Source organism: Colletotrichum tamarilloi (assembly GCF_030869305.1).
Source record: "Colletotrichum tamarilloi strain Tom-12 chromosome Unknown Scaffold_105.1, whole genome shotgun sequence".
Taxonomy (NCBI): domain Eukaryota; kingdom Fungi; phylum Ascomycota; class Sordariomycetes; order Glomerellales; family Glomerellaceae; genus Colletotrichum; species Colletotrichum tamarilloi.
In genome coordinates, this window is record NW_026849488.1 from 54,522 (window position 1) to 69,413 (window position 14,892).

The 14,892-nt window shown below is 54.2% G+C and overlaps 8 protein-coding genes across 8 annotated transcripts; 4 read left to right on the forward strand and 4 right to left on the reverse strand.

Moving 5' to 3' along the window:
- Positions 1-871: 871 nt before the first annotated feature.
- On the reverse strand, positions 872-1,935 carry CTAM01_13796 (acetyltransferase; the record flags this gene model as incomplete). The annotated part of the gene is made up of 3 exons (XM_060529798.1): positions 872-1,160; positions 1,363-1,752; positions 1,835-1,935. 3 exons carry the CDS (start codon positions 1,933-1,935, stop codon positions 872-874), a joined length of 780 nt encoding a protein of 259 aa, XP_060375623.1.
- A 281-nt stretch (positions 1,936-2,216) lies between these two features.
- Positions 2,217-2,848, forward strand: CTAM01_13797 (complex 1 protein; the record flags this gene model as incomplete). Its single annotated transcript, XM_060529799.1, has 3 exons — positions 2,217-2,438; positions 2,567-2,707; positions 2,774-2,848. The coding sequence occupies 3 exons, from the start codon at positions 2,217-2,219 to the stop codon at positions 2,846-2,848; spliced, it is 438 nt and encodes a 145-aa protein (XP_060375624.1).
- A 329-nt stretch (positions 2,849-3,177) lies between these two features.
- On the reverse strand, positions 3,178-3,691 carry CTAM01_13798 (ribosomal protein L36; the record flags this gene model as incomplete). Its single annotated transcript, XM_060529800.1, has 2 exons — positions 3,178-3,267; positions 3,425-3,691. 2 exons carry the CDS (start codon positions 3,689-3,691, stop codon positions 3,178-3,180), a joined length of 357 nt encoding a protein of 118 aa, XP_060375625.1.
- Positions 3,692-3,889: 198 nt separating this feature from the next.
- Positions 3,890-4,045, forward strand: CTAM01_13799 (uncharacterized protein; the record flags this gene model as incomplete). Its single annotated transcript, XM_060529801.1, has 1 exon — positions 3,890-4,045. One exon carries the CDS (start codon positions 3,890-3,892, stop codon positions 4,043-4,045), a length of 156 nt encoding a protein of 51 aa, XP_060375626.1.
- A 242-nt stretch (positions 4,046-4,287) lies between these two features.
- CTAM01_13800 (threonine ammonia-lyase) lies at positions 4,288-6,106 on the reverse strand (the record flags this gene model as incomplete). Its single annotated transcript, XM_060529802.1, has 2 exons — positions 4,288-5,814; positions 5,888-6,106. The coding sequence occupies 2 exons, from the start codon at positions 6,104-6,106 to the stop codon at positions 4,288-4,290; spliced, it is 1,746 nt and encodes a 581-aa protein (XP_060375627.1).
- Positions 6,107-6,848: 742 nt separating this feature from the next.
- Positions 6,849-7,717, forward strand: CTAM01_13801 (uncharacterized protein; the record flags this gene model as incomplete). The annotated part of the gene is made up of 3 exons (XM_060529803.1): positions 6,849-6,916; positions 7,016-7,086; positions 7,170-7,717. The coding sequence occupies 3 exons, from the start codon at positions 6,849-6,851 to the stop codon at positions 7,715-7,717; spliced, it is 687 nt and encodes a 228-aa protein (XP_060375628.1).
- A 1,841-nt stretch (positions 7,718-9,558) lies between these two features.
- On the forward strand, positions 9,559-11,484 carry CTAM01_13802 (uncharacterized protein; the record flags this gene model as incomplete). Its single annotated transcript, XM_060529804.1, has 2 exons — positions 9,559-9,624; positions 9,733-11,484. 2 exons carry the CDS (start codon positions 9,559-9,561, stop codon positions 11,482-11,484), a joined length of 1,818 nt encoding a protein of 605 aa, XP_060375629.1.
- Positions 11,485-11,863: 379 nt separating this feature from the next.
- On the reverse strand, positions 11,864-13,351 carry CTAM01_13803 (uncharacterized protein; the record flags this gene model as incomplete). Its single annotated transcript, XM_060529805.1, has 4 exons — positions 11,864-11,995; positions 12,101-12,490; positions 12,556-12,672; positions 12,788-13,351. 4 exons carry the CDS (start codon positions 13,349-13,351, stop codon positions 11,864-11,866), a joined length of 1,203 nt encoding a protein of 400 aa, XP_060375630.1.
- Positions 13,352-14,892: the final 1,541 nt, after the last annotated feature.

Genomic DNA, 14,892 nt, shown 5'->3' on the forward strand with positions numbered 1-14,892 from the left:
TAGGTATACTTTCCCGAGACTGTGAGATTTGGAGCCGCTGACTGTTGGCACCTGGTGGAAAAGTGTGCAACATGAGAGACAGTGCCATTGATCGCTGTGCCTGTGGTCTTAAGGCTTCGCTTCCTCCCTCCAAGTTGGGAAGAAATGCCTGCCGGGTGTGGTGTGGGCCGGGCCTCACTCCGTCGTGTTTCCAGTGAACGGGCTCTGGCAAAGACGGGGCCAACAATGATCGGCACAGCTAACGTAGGCAGACACAGCTCTGAGTTGATCCTAACCGTGGTGATCGAACATGAGTCGTGGAGAAAGGTGCGTGAGAACTTGAGCAGAAGGGTGAGTGAGTTGTCCAAGGCAAGGCTCAGCTCAGCTCCTCCAGCTCACTGCACTCGGATCTAATAGCTGCGATAATTCTGACGAATGGTTGGAAACGGTCCCCCGATTTTAGGTTGGGATTTCCAGGCTGTCCCTGCAGTGGTCCCCTTTTCTAAACCCCTTGCAAGTTCCTGTGGTTACACTCTCTGACCCCTGTCATTCCATCTCATCTTACCATTTTGAAGGGTCCCAAGGAAAGGAGTGAGACTTCCGATGAGGCTTTGTCAAGCGGGCTTCAGCTTCTATTCATGGCCTGACATTGCCCTGAGCTGACTTGCTTCACTGCTAGATCATTAGGTAAACTGCTTGTCAAAATGGGCAGTCAGTGATACGCGACGATATAGCATCTCTCCATCGTGTAACGCTCGATGCTGTCTAGTACTTAGGAATCTACATCGGGTTTGCCTACACAGGCCCTCTTTTTACAATACGGAGTCCGTCACCGAAGATGGATGGTTCTTGATGTCGGAGCAATTTCCGGCATATGGACTCAAAATACACATCACGCGTCTTCATTCACCGCACCAACCTCATCTAGATCTTCCTTCCCCTCTCCCTTCTTCTTATCACGAACCCTCTTGCTCATGATGACATAATCCGGCACAAACACCTTGCCGAATCTCAACTTTCTCTCCACAGGCGACAGCGCATCAATCTCGAAGCCAAGCTTCTCATAAAACGCGCGCGCATCTGCGTTAGCGATGAAGCATGTCAACATCACCTTGTCTATTATGGGAATGCTCTCCGCCACTTTTACGAGGTAATCCATAAGTGTACGACCCACGCCCGTGCTGCATCGTGTTCTAGTTAGCTTCTCTTCGCGGCATTGACAGTTGGAAGTGTGCGCTGCCGGCATGAGATCCCGATCCTCCTCCGTGATGGTGCTGACAGCGCGATGGGCTGAGCCCCCCGGCTACCGGTCCCGCGCCGATTACCCTCCCCCGGGCTCACTCTTCGAGCAAGAAAACACGTAGGAAACGTCCTAAAACTCACCCTCGTAATTCCCCTAAGAGGTGGATCTCATAGCAGTATACCACAGCCTCACCCTCCTCAAAGGTAGGCATAAGACTCGTGAACCCACAAATCTTGTCCTCCACAGCATTTCCGCACACCTCACTCTCGTCATTACCAGCGGTAGCTGCATCAGGTGCTGATGAACCCGATTTTTTGACGAGGATATATCGCAATCCTTCACTCTTCATCTCCCTCATCTTATGCGCCGGCCGCCACCCATCTTTTGAAGCGCGGTAATCGGCTCCACTGGTGTAGTCGATGAGATCGAAGCACGCTTTCAGGTCACTCTGTGCGAGCTGCGCCGGGGACTTGAGTGAGAGGGTGTACGATGTGCCGCTCTTGGGGTGCGTCCAATTCGTCCACTCGGGGCTGGCATCGTTGTGTGAGACGTGAGCACCCGGGAGAGGTTCGGAGCTATCTTGAGATACGCCTGCGTGGATGTGAGACGAACCTGGGCTGGAGATGGTCCTTGATAAAGTCGGCATCGGATTTGCGGTTCGCTGCCTCGATGGGGTTCGTTGGGGCCCTGCGGCGCTTGCGGGGTGGTGCCATCTTTCGGTTGGAGACGGGGAAAATATGAAAGTCTCGTGGCGTATCTACAAGTTCAAGCGAAGAGAGAACGAAGGAAAAGTCAAGCTATGCAATCTTTAACTCCTAATTTAGGGGATGAGAACTCGGTGTAAAGTGACAACCCAATTCCACAGACCTCTGTCTCCCGTCACCGAGACCCTTGCTGAGCACTGGCTTCAAGTCCCGAAGTTTCCCCGTCCTGACCTCATCCACTCCAAAAAGTTTCCACACTACAGCCCAGAGCACCAATTGGCTTTGAAAGCATGAAAGCGCAGCAGTCTCATTTGATATTGGTAAGTGAGAAACATCAACGTCTACTTGAGCCGAAACGTATTCAATCTCACACCCAATTCGCAGATGTAGTCGGAGCCTCCCATCCCTTGGCCCTAATGCCCTTCAAAAACCCCCTGTGGTCAATTGCCCGCAGCTACTCTACCCGGCCAGCAAGGTCGCGGCTCGGGAAGAAGGCCTTGAGCCTGGATCATGTAAGAACCATTGCCATCATACTCTCTCTTCATGTCACTTTTGCAGCTCTTCATATGAGAATAGCGGCCAAGAGTTTCAATCAATGACTGTGGAAAAATGTATAAGCACATGCTCACACTTTCCATAGTTCCTCCAGAGATCCCGCGTCATATCCCTCTACCGCGAAATCATCCGCGGCACACGGCGCATCGCCGACCCAAACACCCGCGCTGAGTCGAGACGGTACGCCCGCGATGAGTTCGAACGTCACCGAGATGTGACGGACCTTGTAAGCTCCCACGTCCCCTGCCCCTTTACCTCTCCTTCTTACGGGACTGACAATACTATGCTCCAGGGACACATCCGCTATCTCATCTCAACAGGTAAGACGGAGTGGCAGGGCATGGAACGATACGTCGACGGAATGTAAAGTTCTCATCATTGTAAAACCAGTAAAAAGGATCTTTGTATAATACACACCACAAAAGGTCTACTCCTCGCTGCAATTTGCTTCTATAGCTTGCAAGGTGCCCAGTGATGGAGGGGGATCTTTCTAAAAACTCCAGTGGGGCAATGGTATCGATCCCATGGACGTCTCTCAAAACTTGTCTACAGTCGCAACATCCTCACGTGCTGTCCCTCGCCCGATGCCCCATTTCTCTGAGCTTCCCCGGTCCCTCCTCTCTGTATGGTACAAGGTTTTCATACACACCACTTCGTTGATAGTCTCCCTCTCTGAACCCAGAACCGAAGAATCTCTCAAGATTGGCGTTGCTTGTGTCTGGGGTTCGCCTTGCAGATGACGTACAGGTATCCGTTATGTCTCTTGCCCGCCTTGCGTCTAACAATCTGTGGCGCATGAAGTTAGCGAAATGTCCATACCAGAGCTCAGCTTCACAATGCGAATTCTCCTCTGGTCGTCCATCCGGATATCCTCAATTCCACCTACCCCATCCCCCAACGGCCTTCCCCCTCCCCCATAAACATGGAAAAAGCATAGGTTTACCTTGCAGTGCTCACACCTCTTCTTAACGGAGCTGTGCACCTTCATCCCCCTCGTCTGCTGCACCAAGGCATTCACCACGCCCGAGGCGCTCTTTCCGACCTGCGCGAGCATCGACTCGCTCTTTTGCGCCGGCTGCTTCGTCAGGATCGCCGTCGAGAGGGCGCGCGTCGCCGTGGTTGTGGCAGCGGAGCTGGCGGCGCGGGGGATCGTTGCGCGTGCGGTGCTGAGGGTCAGGGCCCTGAGGGAGGCGGCGAGGGAGGAAGCCATTGTGTAGTCTTTTCTCGATTTTCCTGGTCGATGTGTCGTCGGGCGGATTGTGAGAGGAAAGGTCGGACACGGTGGGAGTCGGGAGCTTGGCCTCTGGTGAGTAGGAAGTCTGATGAGTGCTAGAGCACGAGACTTGTCGATTGAGAGCTATCCGGAGCTACGAGGTCCGTATTTCGTGGTGAGGCGTGGAGCTTCGCGATGCCGACTGCTCTGGTGGTGAAGGGGGCCTGGATGGCCTCAGTTGGAGCATTTTCGACGCCTTGGCGGTCGTCACGTGGTGCTGATGTCCGTGCGCTTATCGAGACAACTACTCTTATCGCCCAGCTGCGGTATCGGATGAAAAGGTACCGATGATTTTGAAAGTTGTGTGCAGCGAAGTACAGTCGACATGCAAGCAAACAAAATAGGTCATGTAAATATCCTCAATTGAGTTTGAATAGTCTATCTACAAGAGGCGGCTTTTCTTCTTCCCCGAGTTGCACAGGCATGCGTGATATCTCCCAATGTTCCGTTTTCTGTCACCCAAATATCTACAAAAACTCCCAGCGCCGTACGAAAATCAACCGAGTAAACGGGTTTTCCAAGCCTTCATTCCTCTAACTACGGAGGAAAGTCTTGAAGACGGCCGACTGGGTGCAGTCCTCCCACGGGTATCCAATCTCGGTCAAGAACGTCTCCAATTGATCAACCTCGTTGTCGGGGCAGAGGATGCCCGCCAAGATCTTACCCGTGTCACCACCGTAGTTACGGTAGTTGAACAGACTAATATTGAACTTGGGACGCAGGGTCATGAGGAATTTCTCCAAAGCGCCGGGCCGCTCAGGGAAGTTGAACATGTACAGGCGCTCGTTGGGCACGTTGGAGCGACCACCGACGAGGTACCGGATGTGGCTCTTGGCGAGCTCGTCGCCCGAGAGATCCGTCACCGACATGCCGTGCGACCGAATGCGCTCCAAGAGCATCTGCAGCTCCTGCGTTCTTTGCGATGCAGGGGCTGTTAGGGAAATACCAATAAGAACATTGGCAACTTCGTCGGTCGCGTAGCGGTATGAGAACTCGGTCACGGAGTGGGGCATGATGCTGGTGATGAGGTTGGAGAAGGCACCGGGCTTCTCGGGAATGCTGACCGCCAGCAGGGCCTCCTTACCCTCACCAAGAGTGGCGCGCTCAGCGACGAAACGCAGCCTGTCAAAGTTCATGTTGGCGCCAGAGGTGACAGCCACCATGGTCTTGCGGCGATCGCTCGGGTTCTGAGCGACGTATTTCTTGAGGCCGGCAATGGAAAGGGCGCCGGCGGGCTCGAGACCGGCGCGAGTGTCATCGTACATGTCCTTGATGGCAGCGCAGACCTCGTCCGTGGTGACTTGGATGACCTCATCCACAACGTCCTTGCAGAGGCGGAACGTCTCCTCGCCGACGGTCTTGACGGCGGCACCGTCTGCAAAGAGGCCGACGCTGTCCAACACCACTCGCTCTCCCTTGGCCAAGGACTGGACCAGAGCGTTGGCGTCGTAGGTCTCAACACCAATGATCTTAACGTGGGGCGCCATGCGCTTCACGTAGACACCGATTCCGGAGATGAGGCCACCACCTCCGACACAGCAAAAGATGGCATCGAGCTTGGACATGTTGATCTGGCCGAACAGCTCCATACCAATGGTTCCCTGGCCCGCAATGACGTACGGGTCGTCAAATGGCGGGATGTTGATCAGGCCGTCCTGCGCCGCTCTCCGGCCGCACTCCTCCTTGGCGGCATCGAAGTCGGCACCGTGCAAGACAACGTGTCCGCCCAGGCGCGCAACGTTCAGATGCTTGATGCTAGGTGTGGCTTCGGGCATGACGATGGTCGCGGGAATTTTGAGCTTGCGGGCCGAATAGGCGACGCCCTGAGCGTGGTTACCGGCGGAGCAACAGACGACGCCCTTCCAGCTAACGGCGGGGTCGAGGTGGGCCATCTTGTTGTAGGCGCCGCGCAGCTTGAAGCTGAAGACGGGCTGCTGGTCCTCGCGCTTGAGTAGAACATTGCACTCGAGTCGGTTGCTGAGGTTGACGGCGGGCTGGAGCGGTGTGACCTTGCAGGCTTCGTAGACGCGGGACGTCGCGGCGGCGATCATTCGGAGGTACTAGACGCGCACACAAATGTTTAGCCGTGGTCCCAATTGAGCCATTAGCATTGCCATTGGGGATTATTCTCACGTCTGGGTGGCCATCAGGCAGCAGAAAGTCCTCGGGAACAACACCCTTGATGCGGCTCCTTCTCTCCTCTGGCGGCGTGGACGGGTTGGCGCTGTACTCAGTCAAGGACATTCCGGCGGGCTGCGGTGTTCTTGGGCGCGGCGGGTGGTCGCCATTGACGCCATTGAGTGTTCCGTTGGTCATGACGGCGACAACGGGGGGCTCTGCGTTCTCTGACATTGTCCTGATGTCTTGGGAAAGGTGTTTGTGAGAAGAAGAGGAGTCACCAAGACCGGAACAGAAGCAGAGGAATCGTCCAAGAAAGAGTCACGAACGGCGGGCCCCAACAACCTAATCAACGGGACCAGACCGGCCTGAATTAAACTGGAAATTTGTTCATAGTGGGGCAGATATCGGAGCGCAAGTCGGGCTCGCGGGGTAGAACATCAGACGGTTTTTCTTGCGGTGTGTTGGCCAGCGCTGCCATCCACGCCCTGTCAGCAGCTTTTTTGGCGCTGGGGATTGGCTAACGCACCCTTGTACCTGCTGTAGCGTCAGCAAGGGCGTCGTGCTCCCCCTGCTGTCAGTGTCCGTCACGCTGGGAGTTGAGGGCGACATCGCTGACACTGCAGACCGGGGTGTTTTATCGGGACATGGACTGTGCGTCACGCTATCTTATCAGATAACAGCTCGATAATACATACCTTACACATCTTGATAAGAATCCGAGCTGCACAAAATGTGGCTGGAGAGAGAGCAAGTTAAGCCACACCGCGCCGGCCGGGATTTGCCGCAAATCTGCTCAAGGGTCGAAGCTCTGGGCGCCGCGCAGCCAGTCCCCGAAAGCTAGGAGGGTCTCGGAGTCCATTTCATCATCGAATTCGCCGACTACTGCACTTTGGCGGAATAATCGCACGACCAATTCCCAACTCCACGATTGCGACTTCTTCAACCACCATAACGCCAATTGCAAACCGCCAAAATGCCCGGTCCAGACGGAAAACCCTCGTTGCTCGATCAACCTATGCCATCGTCTTTTGACGAGAACAAGTAAGCCAGCCCGCCCCCCACTGTCGGGCTCTACGGGAGCTGCACATCATCAAAAGTCCAGGAATTGGAGGTTTGCTAACCCACGCACGCGACCCGCAGCGAATTCTACGATGAGCGCGTTCTTCACAAGGCCTTCCGCAAGCTCAAGGAGGAGCCTCTGATCCCCCTCGGTAAGCAATTGCTCTCACCACTGCCCCTCTCTCCGCCGGAAACCCGCTGCATCTAGCCATTCTAACCAGCGTCGCAACCACAGGATGTGGTCTGACCGTCTTCGCCTTCGTCAACGCCTGGCGCGCGACCCGCCGCGGCGACGCCAGACAAGCCAACAAGATGTTCCGCGCCCGTGTCGCCGCCCAGGGCTTCACCGTCTTCGCCATGCTCGCCGGTAGCATCTACTACAACAAGGACCGCGAACGCACCGCCGAGCTGCGCAAGATCAAGGAGGCCAAGGACGCCGAGGAGCAGCGCCAGCGCTGGATCCGCGAGCTCGAGGCCCGCGACGAGGAGGAGAAGGCGCTCAAGGCAAGGATGCTGCAGAGAAGGGCGAGGCTCGATGCCAAGAACGCCGGTGAAGATACGCCAGCTGAGGGAGAGCAAGGCAAGACCGGGGGCGTGCTCGGTGCGCTGGGCTTGTCGGCGTGGAAGAAGTCTGAGGACGGCGATGCTGCTGCGGGTGAGACGCCGGTTGAGGAGAAGCCGCAGAAGAAGGAGAACCCTAAGAGCTCGCTTGGTGCCATTGGCGAGATTTACGGCAGAAAGCCATCGTCGTCGGATGGGTCATCAGAAGAGCCCAAGAAATAAGGATGGACCAGGGCAAGATCGACACTCTGATTTGTATCACATCACGGCTACATTGTACAGTACTGGCATTGGCATCGACGCTTAGGACGAGCACATTGTCTCATTGAAGACTCCGCTCCGTCGTATATAAAAGCGGGGGCGGCCGGCGGCGCATCTGGGTTGAATTGAATGGTTATCTAATATCTTGACAGAGGCAGGAGATGTGATCAGCCTTGGCGAAGCTGACCTGTCACTTGGCAGGCCAATCCTCGTATACCTATTCTCAGAAACGAGCGGCATAAATCAGCACGCACGCTGCAGTTGACCGGCTGTTATGAGGCATTCCGGCGGGGTCATGATTGACTCCGTGCAAGCTCCACGACGGCCTCAGCACCGACAGCATGGCCGTGAGGCGGCAGCAACGGAACCTAGCTCTCTTAGTTTTGGACTTACAACCCGGCTACGTGACTCTGTGCGTTTGTAGGCGGTCTAGAAATCTGAGGATGTCTGGACCGAAGATAAGCATTTCGTTAAAGGGCCAAACTCTAATAAACTTTGGGATGTAATTGAACGCATTTCTCAAGGGCTCCTCGGTATATATTGTCACAACACATCGCTACTACCTTAGTGTCTAAAGACGGAACCTGCCCGCCAGGTCTTGGAGATCTGAACAAGTACGCAAGAAAGTATACACCTCTTTTGTAAGAGAACCAATGTAATTCAGGTTGCCGTGCCTGAGTCTATACAGCCATGCAACACCAACTTGTCCAGCATCCTAGGTAGAGACCGAGTCAAGTGGGTGCTTCCTCACAATTCGGTTCCTTGATGAACGAATAGCACAACTTATTGCAGCATTAAATACACTTCCATGGTCAAAAGAGCGACGCCAAAGCGGCTGCGAAGATGGGCGTCGCTCTTTTGACCAGTCCAAGGATGCGCCAACTACATGTTCTACCATTGCTGCGACGATAACGGCATGCCCGGCGGCTGAGCCACCAACATTATATGCCCCAGGAAGCTGGAGTCACTTACGGAATTGGGCGCGACATTGAATGAGTGCAACTAGTCCAAGAATTATCTCTTTCCTTATAGTGCTTTGGAAAATTGCGACATTAGGCGACGAAGCAAAGCTGCCGGCGCGACGGGGGCGGGCTCGAGCTGCAGAGACAAGGTTGAATAGGTGAATTAAAAAAGATCCAGCTTACTTGAGCTGTGTCTCGCAATACTCATTCGATTACTGAGAAACTTCGAGATTTGTGTATTCTTCAGCCTATCCCATTCTCAAGGCATATGCATCAGTTTGGTCCCCTTCCTCTCATCAGTTGCGACGGGACATTTGCCCAGGAGCTGAACATAGTTACACTATAATTCTGAGTGCAGCCTGTAGGAGGACTTGGCTTTTGTCATTCCCTATGATAGTCATCGACCGACACTATTGATATGCCAAGGTGAGAGAGCAGGCATCCGCAAGTGTAAGTCAACTGAGGTGAGCTGTGTGCTGCATTTGATGACTAAAACTCGCATGGAGGGGCAGGGAGCTCGGGCCAGTGACAGTGACGTTAGCGGGGTTCCTCCACTGCTGGGGAACGACGGGAGACCCGCACTGGTCTGACACCCGCTGAAAGTCTAGGCGCTGAGCTGTGCTAAGGCCGCCCGTCGCTTTGTCTCCTGATGGAGGATGCACCCCAGACATTGGGCCTTCCGTCATCAACCTTCGCATCCATGCTCCTCCAACTTCTCCCTCTCTCTCCTTCCTCCTCCTCTTTCGACATGGCCATGGCTAGTGATGATTGCGCCACAGCATACTGTACAATTCTAAACCTCGACTTCGATGCCTCTTGAACCAAAACACAAAGCTCATCATGGGACAAGCCCTGTCTGACGAGAACTCGCGGCAGGCGACGCACGAGGAGCTCACTCGTGAACTCGTAAGTCGCCGGGTGCACTACCCACCAAAACCACACTGCACCCTTCGTCCTTGAACCAGATCAACCCATCCTCTGTATAGTACTTACGCTGACCAACGATTACAACAGGCCACTCGGTTTGCCGAAAAATGCTTCACCTCGCTCGAGCTATATTCGTTCAAAGATGTCTTCAAAAGCTTGGCAGATACCCAAGGCGATATCCGTTACTTGAAGGAAGACACACTCGCACGGTTCCTCGAAATACCCGATATCCTCCACGTCTCGCCTGTAATATTTCAGATGGTGTCCTACATCGGCGCCTTCCCCTTCTTGCAGGATGCTCCCGCGGTTCTCGGTATCGATCAGATGATCATGGTCATCGTTATCATGACGCAGAGACACAAGCGGGTTCTGGCCAAGGGAGCTACGGATAGGGCCAAGCTCCTCTTCAAGAGTCTCGCAGTACACGATCGCAGGGCATCTGAAGCAGCAGCTGCTGCTGAGGACTCTAAAGAGGCGCCGCCAAACGAACCCAAGGCCGCAAGTCATGCGGTTGGCTTCGCAGTCGACGAACCTGTGGACGAACCCGAGGAAGACGACGACGATCTCGAGATTGCAGCCTTTGAGCTTCTCGATATCCACGATGCCATTTGGCAGGGTGATGCGCCAAAGATGCAAGGGGCCATGATACCCGCGGATAACTTCCGCAAGCTGCTGATGCTACTGATCCTGATTGCACCGCTGAGTCCCCAGGAGAGTCTGTCAATGTACTCCACTCGGGTCACGGGCGACGAACTGGAAAGCCTGCGCGCTACCGCAGAGAACATTCTGGCTGCCTTCTTGAATGTCGAAAAAGCCCCTGGTATCAAGTTTGGTCACTTCAACCGAGTGCTCCCTGTTTGCTTCCCGAACCTCTTCAATGGGTTCAGCCCCCTATTTGAGCACTTCCTCTTCTCCAAGAACTTGGATTTCACAAAACACAAGGGCGAAGACCCCGTAGCCGCCGAAAAGCAGCCGGAGGAAGTCGTGCAACCTTTGCTGCAAGACACTGCGGAAATTCTCAACCTAAATGTCCTCTCACAACTATCCTTCTTCCTCCCAGGATCCGACCTGTTCAGAAGACTACGGCTTCTGTACTCCGGCAACGAAGACGGCTTCTCCACGGGAAGCTTCGAGAGCAAAGTCTTCAATTGGCGAGCACCCACCATCCTTCTGGTACGCGGCACTCGGCTGAATGACGCGCCTCACGGCAGTCAGGAGTCAAATTTTGCTGCCTCCATCCCTCCACGTCGCTTCCCGAACAGCGGCAAGGGAGAGCGCCTGACCTTCGGCGTTTATGTTAGTCAACCATGGAAGCACACAGCCAAGGAATGCTTTGGGGAACGAGACACAGTGCTTTTCCAGCTGGAGCCCGTCCACGATGTGTTCCCAGCTTCCAAATACAACTCGGACTACGTTGCCTTCACCAAGGCGCCTACTAATCGACCTATGCTCGGCGTCGGATGTCCCCATCCCCGACAGACGCAAGCTCACCGGAGGCAGACCATGCTGTCTCTCGGCGCCGTCTCCTTGCTACTCGACGACTCTTTCGAGTTTGGAGTGTTCACCCACGACTGGACCACTGGTGGCGGCGCATTCCAAACGAGCACGACGCGAAAGTTTGACTTTCAAGATCGGTTCGAGATTGAGAGCCTGGAAGTCTGGGGTTGCGGAGGGGACGAGGAGGCCAAGGCGCAGGCGGAGCACTGGGCTTGGGAGCATCGTGAGGCGGAAGCTCGGCGGAAGATCAATTTGGGCTCTGGTGACATTGAGGCTGATCGTGCGCTGCTTGAAATGGCTGGTCTCGTGGGCAACAACCAGAGTGGTGGCTCCATGATTTGAGTCTCGCACGAGTTTTTCGCACGAATTGTTGTCCCAAATACTGTTCAGAGGCATTGCTACTACTAGAGCACAAGACATTGGTTTCAGGGGTGCTCTAGATTAGGTGTTTATTCGTTTTGCAAAGCATAGGATTCCCACAGACCATCCCCGACAACGATGATTTTTCAGTTCTTCACGATTACTGTTGATTATAAGTCCTTCTAACTGTATAGAATTTCCATTCAGTTCCTGTCTTGCCCACACTTGAGCGTTATGTTGCCTTCAGCCACCATACACCACCACCACCCCTAAAGAGTCCTCGCGAAGCCCGTGAAGCCGTCTTGCTGGCCATCAAACGACAAGCCTCGAGAGAGCGGACGAATGGCGTCTAAATCGGCAATTATTTGACCTCATACGCTGCGATAGCCACCTCGAAGGCGTGGTTGATGCCCTGCCCCTTCCAGATATCGTAGTCTAGCAGAGACTGGTGGTGAGGATCTCTCAACTTGCTGCGCAGGGCACTGGCAGAGGCCTAGTAATGATGGTACACGTGGTCAGCATCTCAGCGTCCCCATCATTTCACAGATACTTGGCAGTAGTAACTCAAAGCAGAAACTGGAATAGGAGATTCGCTCACCAACGCGGTATACTCGAGCTGCTTCAGGACGTTGTAAATCCTGTGGTTCGCGTACGACTGGTACTTTGACACAGGGGCCTTGGCCGTGATGAGGCGAAGAAGCTTCTTCATGGACGGGTGGTCGCGGCGCCAGGGGAGATGAGGCCACGAGTTGCCAGCCTCCTCGGGTCTGTTATCGTTGTTCTCAGGATGTCCTGGTGGTGGCGGCGGTGTGGTGGGTCTGGCGGGTTGGATTGTGACTGTGGTGGTGACGAGCTGCTCGTCGATGGCGCGGCGACGGTGGGCCATTGTGTTTGTTGGGAGGCCGATTGTCATGTTTGCTGTTGTTTGGGTGGGTAGGGCGGGGGCCGTCGTTGGGACGTGGGTGATTTGGAGTTCGCGGCCGGAGAACTGCGTTTCGTGAATACTTGTGATGGGGATGAATTAGGAGGGGGGAAGGGGGGAAAGCGGCTTACGTCTTGGTAGCATATGAGGATGTCGAATTCATCTTCGTAGTGGAAGTGTGCGTTGACGAGGGCTTGTTCAATCTTCCAGAGGACCCATTCGATGTGACGGAGGCCGTCTAGAACAACCTGAGGTGGGGATGAGTGAGTTCTTCAGAAAGGAAATGATGAGGTCAAGGGAGTGGGAGAGAGTTGAGGAGGTAGTCAAGGTCATGACGCGAAGGACGGCAGAGAGAAAACTTACGATATAAGGTCCCTTGTTGTGGACGAGCCAAGGAACATATTCATACTGCCACTGATACACAGCAGTCTGCAAGTCCCCAGTCTTCCACGCAATCCCCTTGTAATATTCACAAAGCTGCTCTCTGGAGATACCCTCATGATGCCCATGGGGCTCCCGATGCGGGGGATCCGAGTGAGGAGGATGAGGAGGCGGCGGAGGAGGGGCGACGCCGCTCCTCGCAATGGAGTTCACCGCCACCGTCGCGGCATCGCGGAGGCTCTCACCCTCATCAGAGGCAGAAACAGAACCAGCGAGGGCGGCCGAGGCCTCGAGTTCGATGGCGGCCCAGGCTACCTCACCCGCGGCGGCGAGCTTGTACTCGTCGTTCTCGGAGAAGGCGGTGGCGGGGAAGAAGGCGGAGGGGTCTATGCCGTGGACGGGGCCGGTGATGAAGTTTTTAAGGGGTTCGCGGATGGCAGCGTCGAGGGTTGAGTCTGGGATTATGATTGGCTTTGCGGATTCTGGGATTGTGGCGGCGTGGGTGAGAGTCAGCAGTGCTGCTGGGAGGAGGAGTTGGGACTTCATCTTGAAGGATTGGGCTGAGGATATGGAAACGAGTGTGATGATGAGGGAATTGGAGAGGAGGATTATGAGGGGGCCCGTTTGTTATATAGATCATCTTGGCATCTCTGTTGGATAGACATCCTGAATTATCTACAGACTACGTCGTCTTGTGGTTTGAGTTCCGGGCCGGAGTGGATTGTGCGTGATGCTCGGTTGTGCGTTGACCTGGAGGGACAGTTTACCGAGAGAAGCTGATGATGAAACTCTACTCGGGAGATGGCGCTTCTTCCCGGGTCGCCCTACTCTAATGCGGCACCTCGAGGAACTGAGAACTATCAAATACGAATCTACAGGGCTTCTGAGTGTCCAAAGTCAAGCTTGTGCTGTCCAAAACCTCAGACGCCTCCCCTAAGCCATCAGCCATATGTCGACGGCCCGTGACTGTGAGTTTCAATATTTCCTGTCGTCGTCAGAACTAACGTTTTCTTGCCGCGGGGTAACCACGTTTCCGGCGTTGGAGAGTATTTCTTCCTATTTGTCCATGATACATTGTTCCAGGGCACGAAGAGACCAGAGCGAAACGAACGTGTCTCTACGCTTTTGCTATGCGATGTGGTGAAATCTGAGTGGAATGGTTTTGTTCGAGTTTGGAGAACCAACAGACTAATACCCATACGGAGAGGAAAGATCATCACCCATATGGGAGAATCCCATTGAATCACAAATATTCCCTCATCGATGGCGCGCCTTCGGCTTTCGGGATCTTGTGTCACAGAAGACGGGGGGTTTTCAAGGGAGCCACTTGTGTTCAACAGCTTAGATAGAGTCTGGAAATCTCGAAGGGAAGCAGGATCTATTGAGTCCACTAAACAACTCTTGAACAGCCGATGTGCCTTTTTAGACTACTCTATTTAATATGCGGGGGCAATGTGTTTGTGCTCCGATCATATAGTCATGAAAGGCATAGTGATGACTGCAACCCCTAAGTGGATGACTTCCAGGTCTCTGGCATAAACGCAGTGATACTTGGCACGTATTCTTGTAGACTCTAATCCTCCTCTTGCCAACTGTACTTTGAGAATGTGTCACAACTCTCTTGAGCCAAGCATAGATAGGGTGTCGCAGGCTGGAGATGAATCTCATTCATCTATTCATCAATGCATCTACCGTCAAGTCTCCTACCGAGGTCGGGCGCCTGCAGAAAGGAGAAGGTCATCTGTCTTCTCATGCCTACCTACCACGTAAGCTCTGTGTGCGTGTCCTTTCATAAAAGGCGTCCCATGTGAGAGGGCCAAACCACTCTTCACAAGATAGCCAAAAGTCGAAAAAAACAAAAGCAACCCGAGCCAGTATTGAACCTCTAGCCCACCTACACCCGAAAGTCAGCGATGAAGCTTTGGTGGGCCATTCAACCAACGGACCTAAATACCCGGATTGCTGGGAGTTGAGGAGGCCTGACTACAGATAAGGAAATGGTTGAGAGGGAAGGCGCTCGAGGTGGGAAATGAAGTGGAACGAAGGAACTCTATGGCAAGGTAGTTACTAGTAGGTAGACACGGAAA